General features: G+C 38.4%; 1 protein-coding gene across 1 annotated transcript in view; it reads left to right on the top strand.

Annotated features, from left to right (window-relative positions):
• The first annotated feature begins 7,064 nt into the window (after positions 1-7,064).
• The window catches only part of LOC144470031 (protein O-mannosyl-transferase TMTC1-like), a 489,418-nt gene continuing 479,788 nt past the window's right edge, over positions 7,065-16,694 (top strand). Inside the window, exon 1 of the mRNA XM_078180811.1 lies at positions 7,065-9,028. Coding sequence (XP_078036937.1) covers positions 8,715-9,028 — 314 coding nt within the window. The 5' untranslated portion in view covers positions 7,065-8,714. The remainder of the gene's footprint in view (positions 9,029-16,694) is intronic.

Raw genomic sequence — 16,694 nt, 5'->3', positions numbered from 1 at the left:
ATGATATGTATTATTGATATTGTCGACACATATCATTACATTGTGTCGATATACGCATTACAACCTACAGTCAGTCCCATAAGTATTCGTACCCTCATTGCTTATAAGAGAAATCTGTTGAAATCAAGGGATGCATGTAAAATTTTGCAATAAACTTTTTATTATGGTACTGTATTTGGTTTTCTCCAAACTTTTCCTCTTCCGTCACATCCAAAAATATGAAATAAGATAATAAAAAGAAAGAAAGCTTAATACAGAACTAGAATTAAAAAATATACAACCAACTGTAAAGCACGGCGGGGGCTCCGTGATGGTGTGGGGCCGTATGGCGGCATCCGGAGTGGGCAAACTAGTCTTTGTCGATGGAATTTTGGATAAGATACAGTATAAAAATATACTCGAAGAAAATCTGCACACGAGTGCGATTAAGCTTGGTCTGGAAGATGACTACTATTTTTAACACGACAACGACCCCAAGCATACTGCTTACATTGTTCGTGAGTGGATACTTTACCACGTTCCCCATTTTTTACATACACCTCCTCAGAGTCCAGATACAAATCCTATAGAAAATTGATGGACGGAAATAGATAAAAGACTTCACGAGCATGAAATTTTTCAATAAACAAATATTAAAAATCAAAATTTTGGAAGTTTGGAATAGTATTGAACCAAATATCACATTAAAACTGGTAGAAAGTATGCCACATAGATTGAACGATATAATAAGTCATAAAGGTGGACCCACTAAATACTAGAAAATTAATATAAAGTAAAAAAGCTACTCTAATATGCGATTTTTTGACAAAATCTACACTGGTACGAATACTTTTGTGGACTGTTATTACGTACTACGAGGAGTAAAATCAATATATTTTTCTTATTAGTTAATCAATTTTGTTATAATTTGGTATAAATAAACTTTATACATGTGTTAATTCGTAATAAAAAGGTTACTGCAAAATCTTTCATGCGTCCCTTGATTTCAACAGATTTCTCTTATAAGCAACGAGGGTACGAATACTTATGGGACTGAATGTATATACACCTATATTTACATATCTAATATATTTATAACTAATAATTTTATATATTATAACTAATATATTATAACTAATATATTTATAAATATTTAACATACCGCCTACCCTATAATTAATAATAAAAATCGTTTCAAATAAAAATTGGTCGGTAAACAGATTTTAACAAATTGCAATACTAAATACCATAATTTAATAATAATTATATAATACTTTTGTACAAATCCATTCCTCTTTTCGTTCTCTTTAAAAAATTACTAAGAGAGTTACTTCGAAAATTAATCAGTTTAGAAGATACGAGTTTTGTCTCCAAACAGCATAAGATCGAACCGTTGTATGCCGTCGCGTTAGATCGACCGGTTTCCATGTGCAACTGTTCTCCATGCAGAAATCACCGACGGCAAACGAGAATGCTGTGTCCAAATTAGACGTCGCAGAACGACAAAATCGTCGTCGTCCAGCCGATCGATTTCCGTCAGTCGTACGACAATGCAATGGTGTCCATGCACCCTCAGCCGACTAGAGAATATTACTTAGGGGAGCATTGGCACGAGTGCAACGCGTTCATTGTGACGTTAGCATAGTTTTTCTGCCATAAATATATACTTGTTTTGTCACTATATTTCGTTCATATTTAATTGCATCTGAGTTTTTATTTATTTATTGTTTATATCTGATTAATTGCGTCTGAGTTTTTATTTATTGATCAGGTATTTTTCCATGGACAATGGTGTATATGATTGTTGATGATGATTCTGACTTATATAAAAGTTGATGATAGTTTCGACAGGTATTATAGTTGATAATAATTTTGACATATATAACGATGACAATTTTTGATACGACGTATTTCATGAGGAATGTTGATGACGATTTCGACGTATGTAATAGTTGATAGTTTCAATTACCGTAAATTACGATCTTATGCTGTTTGGAGACAATGTATATCATAATTTACGATAATTTCAATGTATATAACAGTTGATGACTTTTTCGACCTACACAATTGTTTCAACTTTTAGAATAGTTGATAATACTTTGACGTATATAATAATTAATAACAGTTTTGGTGTTTCTAATAGTTTATAACAGTTTTGATGTTTACAATAGTTGATGATAGTTTTGATGTATATAATAGTTAATAACATGTTTATAATAGTTGATGAAAGTTTTTATGTATATAATAGTTGATAACAGTTTCTACGTATATATTAGTTGATGACAGTTTCGACTTATATAAAAGTTCGTAACAGTTTCGACGTTTACAAAAGTTCATAATGGTTTCGTTGTACATAATAGTTAATAACAATTTTGATGTATATAGTAGATAATGATAGCTTCGACAATATTAGTTGATGACACTTTCAACATATATAAGAGTTAATGATTATTTTGATGTATATAATAGTTGATAATAATATTGATGTGTATAATAGTGTATCATAATTTCTACGTATGTAATAGTCGATTACAGTTCCGACATATATAATAGTAAATTTATTATTTCACTAGTTTATTTATTATTTTACAAGTCCATTTATAATCTTATCATTTCACTTCAGCGAACAATTAAAATAAAAAACAATGACATAGATAATTTTCCCCATTACCTATGAAATAAAAATAATATTTTATTTAACAAATCATGTTCCTCCGGGCTTAACATATGTACCATATTCCGATGAACCTAATTTCCTTAAATGAAATTAGGCCCAAACCTAAAACAAAAGTCTACACTTACTGTCTTACAAATTATTATCGATCGATAACATCAAAAGGTTCCACAGTCCTTGTTACTTTCCGAAATCGAGCTGTTCATCGAATTGTTGCTTCCAAGAATCGCTGCTCCGTATGCGCCAGGCTAATAGGCATCGATCCCTGAATGAAGACCCCTTTCTTCCGCAATCGTTTCCACGGTGTTTCGTCGACGCGAACCGTATCGAGTAGGCGGTATCATTTCCATGGCGAAGACAGCGCGCGGCAGCGATTCCCGTCCGCAATTCACCGTAACCGTAATTCGACTTTTGCCGTTCCGTAACGCTAAATCGACCGGTTTCCGCGTCCGACCGCTCTCGATGCACAAATCGCCGACGATGAACAAGAAGCATAATCGAACGAGTGTTCCCGATCGGCACGGCAAAGCGCGCGGCCCCGGTATTGTAACGCTTTACCGCGGCACCGCTACGAGCTCGTTATCGCATCATCGTCGTCATAACGAGCTCGTATCGTCATTACGTTCACTGAATCGAGTGCCACGATTCGCTTCACCGTTCGATCCTCCGTAATCCAGGATGAGCGTTTAGAAGGGCAATAACCAAGAATAATTACATATCCGCGCTGACTTCTGAGCCCCGTTATATTATCAGTGAAAAATTTTTCTCGCCGCCGTGGCTCTGTTCGCTTACTCGTATAACACACGCGTGTATGTACGCGTAGACGCTTGGAGCATGAGATGTGGTAAGTAATGGAGCGACGGTGTGCGTTAAGCTTTAACCACTTAGCTGAGACGATTTATTTTTTAGGCCAATTTTGTATGCTTTTTAACGATCACAGTGGCTGCAGTTCTTCTCTTGGTAACTTGTTCTAGGATTATTCTATTGGGTTGAGAACTTTGTGATTGCGGATTTTAAGCAAGAAGGAAGGTTCAAGATTTTTGTTTAGAAATGTAACTTTATTCAATTAGCTGTATCTATTTGACACTGCCTTTTTGTCAAGGCTGAGTTCCCGTATATGGTGCATAAGTTTTTGTGCGCTTGCGATGTGTTCTCATTTTTTTTTGGAAATAATATAATAAAATATATCTGAAATGAGTGTCTTGTTATTTCCTTTTGAAACTGGAAGTAAAACGAAACTAAATAATAGATCAATACTATTTTTTTTTACTAAATTAAAGGTGAAAAGTTCGAGCAAGAAGGAAATAACATAAATTAGGTGCTTTGATCTTGCTTTTTTGGAAATAATATGATAAAATATGTCTTTATCTTCCATATTTAAACTGGGGTAAAAACGAAGCTAAATAACTAAGAGATAGAATATTCTTATTAAATTAAAGATGGAAAGTTTGAACAAGAAGATAACAATAGAGATTAGGTGCTTTGAACACGTGGACAAAACAAAAAAAATGTGCTAATCTACTGACACCTACTGACAAAATCTGGAATAATTTAGTTGCCAACCTAATTAGATGTGCAAAATTAATGACACACAAAATTAATTGAATAGAATTCATAAATATTTTAATCTAAAACGTAGGAAAAGTATTTTTATTGCAAAATATAAAATTATTGTGAGTTTATGATGTGTATGTACGACGTCCGTAGATAAGGGGTTGACATTTTACCGACTGGTAGTCTATAAATCGGCTTATAAACATTTTAACTATTTTTTCTATATTAATTATATTAACTATATCAACTATTTTGTCTATATTAATTATATTAACTATATCAACTATATTGACTATATTAATTATATTAACTATATCACCTATATTGACTATATTAATTATATTAACTATATCACCTATATTGACTATATTAATTATATTAACTATACCCTATATTAATTATATTAACCACTTGCGCTATCAATAAACTTGTAGTTGCGTTGTAAGATGGGCGACAGTATAACACGCGGTAGGGTGTCACTTTGACGCTTTTAAGCAACACCTCAGCACTTTGGTGGTAAAGTCTCACATAAAGAATGTTACGAGAACAAGAATGAATAGTTACGACACAATAACATTTTATTAATTAACCATCTACTTCTGTATGGTCGACATTAAAATATTTTGGAATACTGACGTGGTGGCAATTTTGGAACAAAAACATATTGACGTGCGTGGCACAACTTGATAGCACAAGTATTTAACATATTGATTATATCTACTATATTAACTATATGTAACTATTTTAATTATATCTACTATGTTAATTATATCTACTAAGTTCATTATATCTACTATATCTACCATATCAACTATATCATCTATATCTACTATGTTAATTATATCTACTATATCGACCATATTAGCTCTATAGCTACTATATACATATACTATATTAACCACTTGCGCTATCAGTAAACTGACGGTTGCGGTGTGTCGTGCACGTCACTTTAACACGTGGTGAGCTGTCACTTTAACGTCTTCAACATAAAGAATATACAATATACAAAGAAATGCATGAAAATGCGAATAAATACTCACGACAGCAGTAACATATTATTAAGCAACAATCTACTTCTGTCTAATAGATTTTGTTGGAATTTCAACAATGACTACCGATGGGAAACAGACCCAGCGAACTGTTTTATGGCCCTTTATGAGGGTGAGCCGTTGGCGACGAAGGCCCACGGATTTTTCAGTTCAAAAGCAGAAACCGGACCGTGAGGTTGCCACCTCGGATTACCACTACCACTGTATATATTTTTCTCTGTATATGTAGTTCTGTTATACATCACTTATTCTACTGGATACGCGAATGTTCTGAAGTATTAAATTGAATTAAAAATAAAGTGTATTAAAGTTTTAATTCAAAACCTTTCAACAGATTTCATTACACTTTAAAACATTGATGCGATTTCAATTCAATCGATTGCAATTTTAGTACAAATATATCTCGACGCGTGTGGCATGTCTTTATAGCGCAAATGGTTAACTATATTAACTACTTTAACTAAATGAACTATATTAACTATATCAACAACTTGCGTTACCAATAAAAACACGGCTGCGGTGCCATGTGCTTCGCTGTAACATTATGAAATTTTTCATAACTAAATTATCATTTTTCTTACTATATATTTTTTTGATATAGTTGTATATAGTATTAGCAATATATATTCTTTTTTTAGCGTATTGTACATATACACTTTCACCTTAATTGTTTACTTTAGTAACTAATAATATAATTGAATAAAGCACGAAACATCCGCGAAAGCCACAATAATGGCGCGTCGTGCCTAAGAGGTTAGCATAAAGAATATACAATACGTAAAATATTTTACACAGATACGAACTAACACTCGCAACAACAATAACATATTATTAACCAACAATCTTGTGCCTAGTAAATTTCAAAACGCTTTGGAACAACAACGCGGTCCAGAGTCGCTGGCAATTTTCGAACAAACTCATCCCACGTGGCCCATCTTTCCATCTCGAGTGGTTAATTAGATAACTGTAGTAAAGCCAACGGCAGGTTCATCTCCATAAAACGCAGCCACGGCAGCAGCAGTCTTAACCGCGCTTATCAGATGTTAACCTTGACCCCAGCGTGCGCAACATCAACAAGAAACGGCATCCGGCGAACGAACCCGATCGCCGCCGTGGCGGCCGCCTTCATCGTCGGTATTCATGACTTCCAGGAGGAGCAGCGCAGTCTGGGGCAGGTTGGACCGCGGCGGTATATTCCGATGGAAGACGCAGGTAAACAAACAATGGTCCTCGGCGGTGAACGAGGCCGAGAACGATGGCGGTGGCGCGACAAAGGTAACGAAAGCCGGACGAAAAAAGGGAGAGAGACAGCGTCGCGTAGGTGGCAGGAGAGAAAAGCGCCTGGTGCGCGGGCGCGGGCGCGGTTTGCGGGTCAGAGTGCGCTGGGTATATAACCGGGCGGATGCCGTCGTCCTTTAGTCTTGCGCTTATCGTCGTCGCGACGATCTGCTCGAGCTCGATCGCCGCGCGGCCGCACACTCGCGGTCCATCCTCATCGACAGGTGCGTTCAGTGATGATTAACCGCGTACAGTGTGTTGCTCCCGTAAAATTCTAATAAAATCATAATGTATTTCTAATAAAATTACAATTACAATAAAATAATAATATTTCGCTAAAACACGGTTCTCTCCGCGTAAAAATCATTTCATATCGGTGAAACGCGAACGTCCGGTGGCGATCAAGGGATCGCGCGTCAGTGATCTGAAGAACTTTTGTTAGATCGTCCGCGATCTCGCGCGCGTGGATCGCCGTCGATCCGCGACGGTTCCGTGGGAGGGTGCGTCAGCCAGCTGTGATGGTGTAACTGGCTCCGCGGCGTGTAAACACTTCGTTAACGGGGGAAAAGTGTCGTAGGGTGCTAACGAGACGGCAGCCAGACGCTGCTCTCGTCGACAGCCGTTCACGCGTCACTGGGTTTCTCGTAGCGGAGAAGCGGCGTGCCGGCGAGAGTTACGCTCCCTTTGGAAGGGAGAGCGGAAAAGGGTCGAGATCGCGAGCAGGAAGGCGCTCGACACCGGGTCAGAGATTCGTTACCGCGAGCTGTTTCGGAGGAAGCGCAGCGCGCGGAGCGACGTTCGCAAGGTCGGAAGGGAGAGAAGAAAGAAAGGCAGAAGAAAGCAGAGGCGGACGAGGGTCGCCGCCGCAGAGAACTCGAAGCTGCGCCTCCGGCCAGATACGACCGCCTCTATAGATCTATATGCATAGGAAAGTCGCGGCAATAGAGGAGCCCGGCCACGACGGCGTGTATCTGGGTCATACACCCGTCCTCTAGCTGTTGCCGCCGTCGCTGCTCGTTTTCCATAATTTCGCGAGGTTCGCGGCATGGACCGGGCTGCAGCCGGACCGTGGGACCGGAAGCTGCCGGCCCGGAATTAAAACGGAAGCAAATAACGCGGACACGTCGCCGGCGTGCGAGAGAAAGCGAGAGAGCGCGAGTTGCAGCCGCGGAAGCGGCGAGAACGGAGTCGATAGCAGTCTCCCTGCGGCGTTGTTCGGACCACGGAAAAACGTGGGCTCTTCCGGCGGCGCATCAAGCGGACCGCGCGATTAAACCCTTTCCGGCCGTCTCGGTGCAGCGAGGCTCGCGCGCGGATTTCCAGGAACACTCGTTTTCGCGGCAGTGCGTTTCGTGTCGGCGATCGCGAATTTCGGAGCTCGGTGCGGGCGCGAGAGTGCCGCGATTTCTTTGTCGGCGCGGTCCGCCGGCGAGCGAGTCGGCAACAAACGCGGCCCGCTATCAAACAGGTCGCTAAATTGTTTGCGTAGGTCGGTGACGCGGTGTCGGCTCCGCAACCAGATACCGGCGACCGTAACGAGCTGTTACATCGTTACACAGAGCCCGGCAAAAAAAGGGGGAACAGAGGAAGGGAGAGCAAGAGAGAGAGAGAGAGAGAGAGGAAGAGAGTCTCCCACGGGGACAATCCCGGCCAACAAGCACCACGCGAGAACTATTATCTGCGGCGGAGCGATCGCCGTGAGACCTCGTTTCCTCTTCGAAACGGACACACAGACGGTAAATAATGAACCGCCGCAGTCATTTGTCAAGCTCGCCGCCAGCCAACGAGTGCTCCAAGTAGCCCCGAGTAAATGGAGACAAGTGCGACGACTGTCATCGGTACTTCGTATTCGTGCTTAGGCGTGTTACGCGACGCTGGTGATTACATCGCCATCGCGCGAGCCGGACAACTGCTCGACGACTGCTCGCGATAGGAACGGACAGGATCGCTGCGAGGTTTCGGCACGAAAAGAACCGTCGATGTCGCGGTCATTGAGATGCGATCAGCGATCGAGGACGGTCAGCCACGGCGAGCCGGCTGCACGGGCGGGATTCATCAGCGCGGCAGATAGCGGCGTATGAAAGCGTACTTGGCTCCATGAGAGTGATTATACCAGACAATCGCGGCAGAACGTTTATCCCTTTTGTGCGGTGTGTAGTGTACGCGGTGGTTCGTGAGTCATGAGACGACGCAACAACGGTTGTTGCTGCCAGGCGAGCAGGAAGGCCGGCCGCAGCGGATGCAACGCCGCGGAGGGAAACGAACCGCCTGGATGGTGCATTTACACCACCGTTGCTCTCGTCGCCGTGGGCTGCTACGTGAACGCGTTGGGCGGTGATTTCGTGCACGACGACATACCGGCGGTAGTCAGGAACAAGGACGTGCTCGCACAGACGTCCTGGATCAGCGTGCTGAAGGACGATTTCTGGGGCACGCCTATGCACGACATCAACAGCCACAAGAGCTACAGGCCGCTCACCACCTTGACGTTCCGGTGAGCGATACATCTTTTTCGCTTATCTTTCGCGTCCTCTTCTCTGTTCCACGATCGTTCCTCGGATTGCTATAGTCTATAGCGGAGGAAGTGTATTGTGGGTCGGACATCAATTTTTACGGCAACTCTTATAAGGAAAAAGTTTCGCTTTTAGCGGCGGATTTACCGCTTCCTAACGGCGCCGCGGAATAGCCGATTCATTTCGCGCACGTTAAAAGTTTTCTGTTTTCTCTGCTCGCCGCGCGAAATTGGTTATGTTTTTCGAACTCGTTATTCCGCGGCAGGAAGCGCCGGATAAATGCTGCGCGACTTATCGCGACTTCGTGACGCGCGAAATCGGCCGCCCCGGCTCGAATCGCTCGGCGATTTCGCGTATCCGGACGGTGCGGAATCCTCGGTGCACGAGTCTGGATCGTGAAAGTTGCTTGCACCGAGTTGCCAGTGTATAAAACTATGTGGAACGCGGGATACAATTTTAGTGAAAAGTTTCTCTCGCTTTTTTATTAATATCGCTATTTGATCGCGTGGAACGTCTTTCGACACGTTATCTTTCGATAACAGTCTTTAAAGTCGAGTTGAATAAATTCATATTTTACGAAGCTACATTTTCTGAAAATTTAGGTTATTTGAAAACTATGCGGGAAATATAGAACTGAGGGAGAAAGTTATGACAGTTACACGTATCATGGCTACGTGTTGAGTCCGAGTTTTTCACCGTTACTGTATGTTTCTATCAACGTATCCGTTTGCAGATATTAACCCCTTACCGTACAGTAACGAATCAGACTCGTGGTGGAGATTTCTAGTAATAAACTTTTAGGTGTGAATGTTCTTCTGTTCTTTTAACCCCTTGCACTATAATAACACGAATGAGACTCGTGACGAAAATTTCATGCAAGATCTACTAAATATAAATATTATTAATTTATTTTGAATCGAAATAAATTTTATTTCATCTGTTATCAAAGTCTAGAAACAAATGTACATAAAGACAATAAAAGAAACAAAAATTTTCTGGTACTATTAGGGAAAATATTAACGACAAGTAAGTTAATCAACGCAGCGTGGAATGAATCGTAGTGCAAGTGGTTAAGTAGGAATCAAATGTTATTCTCTTGTCACCAATATTTAAATATTTGAGTAAACGTAAGCACACGATAAGTGCCTAATTCCTTTTTCTAAAAAAATTCTAATCATAGTAATTGTAATGAAAATAGTACGGCAAGGGGTTAAGAATGACATTAATAATTCTGTCCTGCAATAGAATTTTATTCCATTACTTCTCAAACCGAATTTACTGTTTTCTTCATCTATATAACTTCAGCTAAGTTTCAGAAAATGAAATGAATTAAGGTCGCGTTTTCTGAAGTACTACACTAAATTACCCTATTAAAACATTCAATAATAATATGACCTTGTTCCCTCCTGAACCATTAAATCGCGTAGAACGTCTTTCGACACGCTTTCAGCGTTTCTTTCGATAACAATCTTCATGGTCGAGTTAAATAAATTAATATTTCACGAAGCTACACTTCCAGAATGGCGAGAATGTATTTTAAAAACGACGCGAATAATATAAAACTTAAACACAAGGTTATGACAATTACACGTGTCATGGCTGCTAGCAAACCCGTTGAGTCACAGTTTTTCACTGTTACTATACGTTTCTATCAACGTACGCATTTTCGGATTCTAATAATATTCCGTCTTGCAACGGATTTTCAACTGTTTCTTTCTTCTCTGACCGTATTTCCTGTTTTCACTTCGAACAAGTTTATTTCTTTATCGTCTTGGCGGAGCTGGGCCCTATTAATCCTTTGCATTCGTATCCAGTTTATACATAGGCATCATGCTGGTTGGAATTAATTTTCCCTGAACGAACAGTAACGCGTAATATGTAAGATTAAAAAGGGAAAACAAAATTTATTAATACTTTTTTAAAGTTTTGATACATGTAACGCAATAACAAGTTTTAATTGTACGTGAAAATAAAAGCAATGAACAATGTGAATAAGTAGCTTTCGTGGCTCGGAGAGTAGCCATGCGACCGCAAAGGCTTAATAAATTGAATCAAGGTTCGCAACCATTGTCGCAATAAGTTTATAAATTTTAACCGATGATAAAGCAATTTCTGTAATAAGATTGCCTGTTCCATTAACATCCTCTTTTAGGTTTGGGACAGGGCCGCGGATGAGCCGTGTTGGCCACTTGCTCGCGGTTTTCCCGCCACCTACGTGGTTCTGCGACACGTGCCTTCCGACTTCCCTCTCCACCTCGCCGTCAACCAATCCGGGTTCAAGTTCCCCTTGGAGAAAAGTACAAAAGAGCAGAAATTTTGACTTTAGTCTCGTTCGCGATTCACCTTATTCGCCATTTGGGTCTCACTCGTTCAGTCCTCTCAGTCCCGCCGAGCCTCGGCTCTCTCAGTTGTTATCGCGGCCGTCATTTTCTCGCGATTTCTCGGATAGTCTCGACGAGCTACTCGTTCTCGGTCAGTCTCGTTAGTCGGCACTTCGCTCTCTCAGACTGCTCCAGTCGGCTCCAGCTACCGCTAGTCCTCTACTAAACTGTAAATACTTGTAAATACGCAATCCCTTTCTCCAAATCAGCCGTACATTTTTAATTAACGAGTTGACGCCGGTGTGCACCACTGGCGGGTCACACGTGTCTGTCTCGTGAAACACGTGTAAAAATAGGTAATACAAAATAAGTTTGTATTATTTTATCTCAACGTTATTACATTCAATAGTAAAAATATAACAACTCAATATTATAAAATTAATATAATGATTTAATTTTTTAAAATTTCGGGCGCCATCTCATAGAACAAAAAGCGTAAGTATCGGCGCCGGCGTCAAAGTGTTAAACGGATGACGATATCGTTCTATCCCATCGGTCAGCGTCTTACAACCGGAGAGATAATTGATAAACGCGGGATAACGATATCAGGTGCTCACGCGAGTTACCTACAAATAACAATACAAATAGTTCACGAAAAGCGTAATCCCATAAATAGCTCAATAAAGCTCGAATCTAACGTTCAAAGATGTTGATAAATCCAAAATATAAAAGACAGCATAAAGAGTTAATTTTATAGCACAGTGATCATTTAATGAGTCTGTTTTCCGGCTTCCTTCCGGTGACCTGGCTCGAATGGGTTTTTCTTTAGCCGAGTGTTACGTTTTGTATGGACGAGACGAAGTCGCAGGGGTCCTAAAGGGCGGGGAAAATATGATGTGAATGAAAGTCTTCGCGAGTATCAGCGTGGCAATCAGCGGCGGTATTATTAAAACGAATTCGCTGTACAGCCACAATTAGTAGACACCATGGAGCCCGCAATTAAAGCTGCGAATTCAAAATAAACTGGAATAAGCGCGGCCGTTCCGTCGGGTTATCGCGAATGGAATAATTACACGTCGCGTTTTTGTTGGACCCCGGTTGGCCGCGCGAGCTACGGTTAAAAGCGTGATTGCGTGAAGGTGAATTCGTACGACACCTCGGGAAGAAATTTCGCGATCGCGATCGCCGCGCTAGCAAACTGTTATCTCGTGCATTTCAAATGAACCGCACGTAACGCATCGTTACGTGTAACACTACGGCCCTGATCTCCTATCCAATTACGCGTAACAATAGTCCCGAACATATCTGACTTGCCCCGTTTAATCCCGCGCGTGTTCTTACATCGATGTGTATAACGAGGATCGGCTTACACGTGGCATGATAGTCCAAGGGCTTTTATTTTGATACGCATCTTCGTGTAACGTTTCGTGGACGTAATTAGCTGCGCTTTCTTTGGGAGGGACGAAAACATGCTGGCTGAGGACGAATACTGTATAAAGAAATTATTATATTAGTATAATTTTATATTATGTTAAATTATATTAATATTTTTATTGTTAAATTATTGATATGTATTAAGTTTCATTAACACTTTACCCATCGGCGGTCGAAGAATCAGTTGTCATTGTAAACAATAATTTATTATCTATTGTTAAGGTATTATTATATACTTTTAAAATATTGGATACCTAATGCGATGAATGAAATAAATAAAATAGATATGTTTACGGTAAAAAAACCGGTTGGTAAAGTGTTAATATTAAATTATATTAGTATAAATTATCAGTATAATTCCTTGTCATTATATTAATCAATTGTGCTTGTTACATTATATAATAGTAATAAGTGTAAAATATGTTCTTTAATCGATATTTTCGATCTTGTGCAACGAAGTTATTTCTAAGTAAATATGATAATTCAAAAAATTCAAAAAATTAATTTATGTAGTCCATATTTTCCTTGTTTAATCAACGATTTCTTATATTTATCATAACTATTATTGCTACAGTCTTGTTATGAAAAACATCATTCTAATGTTTCTGGTTTAATTCATTATTTAACTATGTACCGTTCCTGTACTACTTGTCTGATCATATGCAGCCCCTGTTGTAGTTGTCTGATCAAATACCCTCCCTGTACTTCTTGTCTGATCACATGGCGTTCCTATACTACTTGTATAACCGTCTACTTTTCCTTCATTATATGTAGATGACAGTGGATGATTTTAGTTGTCTAATCACAGGCTGTCCTTATCTTCCCAAAGCATAATTACTGCAGTTCAACTTTTTTATCCATGTTGCCATAAGCAATGGTTATACTACTTGATTGATCATTAGCAATCCTGATTCTATAATATATGACTGATCACGTGTGTCACTATACTACTTGACGGAACATATGTCCCCATATAGTATTAATCTGACCATGTATGCTACTATACTACTTGGCTAAGCATATTTTTCTTATTCTTTCCTTTTCTGACCATAGGTCCTCTGTACTACTTGTCTGATCATATTGCACACTATACTGCATGTCTGATCATGTATGTCTATTTACTACTTGTCCGACCATATGTTCGCATACTGCTAGCATGCCTATATTTGCCTGTATACTACTTGCCCGAGTAAATGTGCACATATGCTATTTGTCTGACCATATTTCCCCATGTACTTCTTGTCTGATAATATGTGTGCCTATACTATTTATCTGACAGATTATAGTTCTCCGTTTGCTATTTGATATAGTTCACAAAGTCTTCGATCCACTGATCCGAAAACATATCACTTCCATTCTAATTGTCAAATTGTTGATCACTTTTATGTTGCTTGTCAAGGTTATATTGAACAAAGTTTTTGATCCATTTGACCGACAACAAATCACTTTCATTCTAATTGTCAAATTGTTGATCACACCTATTTTGCTTGTCAGAACTGCATAAACAGATATCGCCCTTATTCCACTTACCTGGTCACAGACTGTCCCCATTCTATGTGTCTTATCATAAATCGTCCTTATCCTAGACAATCCTCGTTCTACTTCACTGACCAATGGCTACATTCCGCTTGTCCGAACGTGTACCGTAACTACTATATTTGTCTGATCAAAGACAGTCATCATTTCGCTTGTCTAACTATAGGCGACTCCGTTCTACTTGTCTGATCGTAGACCATTTCTATTCCATTCGTCGGCCATAGTTCGTTCTTCTTCCGCACGTCTGACCACGGACCCTTCGTATTATACTTATCCGATCATAAATCGTTCCAATTATGTTTATATGGATCGTTCATTTTAAAAATGGTGTAAGTCGATTTTAAAAAGCAAATGAGATATCATGTAATTTATTATTAATTTAGTGTAAAGCATTATTTATAACAAGTAAATATTGAATAACTTGAAAAATGTCAAAGCTTTGATCAATTTAAAATTAGCGCAATTTATGCTAGATACAGTGTAGTAATTTTTTGTATTTACAACGAGTTAATGTTTAATATTTTAAAAGGCGCCATTCCTTCGATAAATTTAAAATTGACGTAATTTATGATCAATACAGGATAAACTTTTGATATATAACGAGTTAATATTTAATAACTTGAAAAATTTCAATGATTTGTTTAATTTAAAATTGGTTGCTATATAAAATTGTGTAGTGATTGGTTATGAAAATGGTGTAAGATAATACGGTATAAATAAATGTACATAATACGGTATGAATATAAATGTAGATAATACGATATGAATATAAATAGATAACAAGATGTGAAGATGAATGGAAACTCCGAATCGTAGGTGATCGAACGAAAGTATGATAAATTTATTATGTGATTAAATATTTCCATTACTGTCTGTACTGATTACCGACAGCACATCTGTCAATTATTGTTGCAATTTGCAAGTATCCATTTCGATATAATAACATTATTTTAATGATATTATCGATACGTCGGCATTCCATAAATGGTACATTATGGTACATTACAATGGTACATTACAATGGTACATTACAATGGTACATTACAATGGTACATTACAATGTGCACACATTCTTGTCTATAATACATCAGTTATAATTTATAATACTTATACTCTCTTCATTTGTTTCAACGATGTCTTATTATATTATTTTAGTACTTCAGTATTTTATTATTTTAGTGTTTTAGTATTTTATTACTTCATTATTTTATTAATTTACTGTTTTACTATTTCACTACTTCACTATTTCACTACTTCACTACTTCACTATTTCACTACTTCACTACTTCACTATTTCACTATTTCACTATTTCACTATTTCACTATTTCACTATTTCACTAATTCATTATTTCACTATTTCACTATTTCACAATTTTACTACTTCACTATTTCACTATTTCACTATTTTACTATTTTACATATCTACATTCGTCCTCAAAGGACTAAAAGTCGGCTGTTCCACCTAATAAAATATTTATCTTCGTGAACCGGTCACAAAGTATATATCGCTTCCGCTCAGTATGTTAAACAAACTCCTTGCAAAGTCCGATCGCCGCCGACCCAGTGACCGGCACGGCGCACAGTGTAGCAAAGTTTGCAAAGCGGCGAAGTTGTGTCAAAATCAAAGAATTTTTAATAGAAGTGAGATAAAGCAGTGATTATTTTTACGTTGAAGCTGAAATATTGTAAAACAGAAGGTAATAGAGAGAATGCAGATATTTTTTGATTTTAAAATGTATGCCAAACTTTTACTATTTTGCAAAATTTGAGATTTATCCGATATATTATGTGTAGTTGGTTCTTTTTCTATGACATATATGATACGTTATTTTTCGTAGATATCAAATTTGATCAAATTTATTTACCACTTTCGGATTGAAAAGAAAAATGGACGCGTATTGCATTCTTACATAGACAATACGAATTAAATTTTGTTAATTTTTCTATGAAAATCAACTATTTGAAATTAGTGTGCTAAAATCTACGAGAAATGATGTACAAAACGTCATAAATAGAACCTAATTATAAATATATAGATATATGAATAAATCACAATTTCCTTAAAATTTTGTCAATTTCAAAGATTAAAAAATCTTCATATTACATCCTCTCTATTTTTCCCAGATTCTGCACCATTTCATGACTTAAGAAATCATTGCCAAATCTCACCGCCATCAAATATTCTTCAATTTCATTGCTCTTGGACTACAACTCATTTTATGTTGCGTTGATTAGCACTTATTTGCTCTTAATATTTTCCTTAATAGGACCAGATAACTTTTATTTCCCACATTGTCTTTATTTACTTCCGTTTGTAGACCTTGATAATAGAAAAATTCAGTTTGATTTCGATTT

This window comes from Augochlora pura, chromosome 5, assembly GCF_028453695.1.
Source record: "Augochlora pura isolate Apur16 chromosome 5, APUR_v2.2.1, whole genome shotgun sequence".
NCBI lineage: Eukaryota > Metazoa > Arthropoda > Insecta > Hymenoptera > Halictidae > Augochlora > Augochlora pura.
This window is presented reverse-complemented; position numbering and strand designations above follow the sequence as displayed.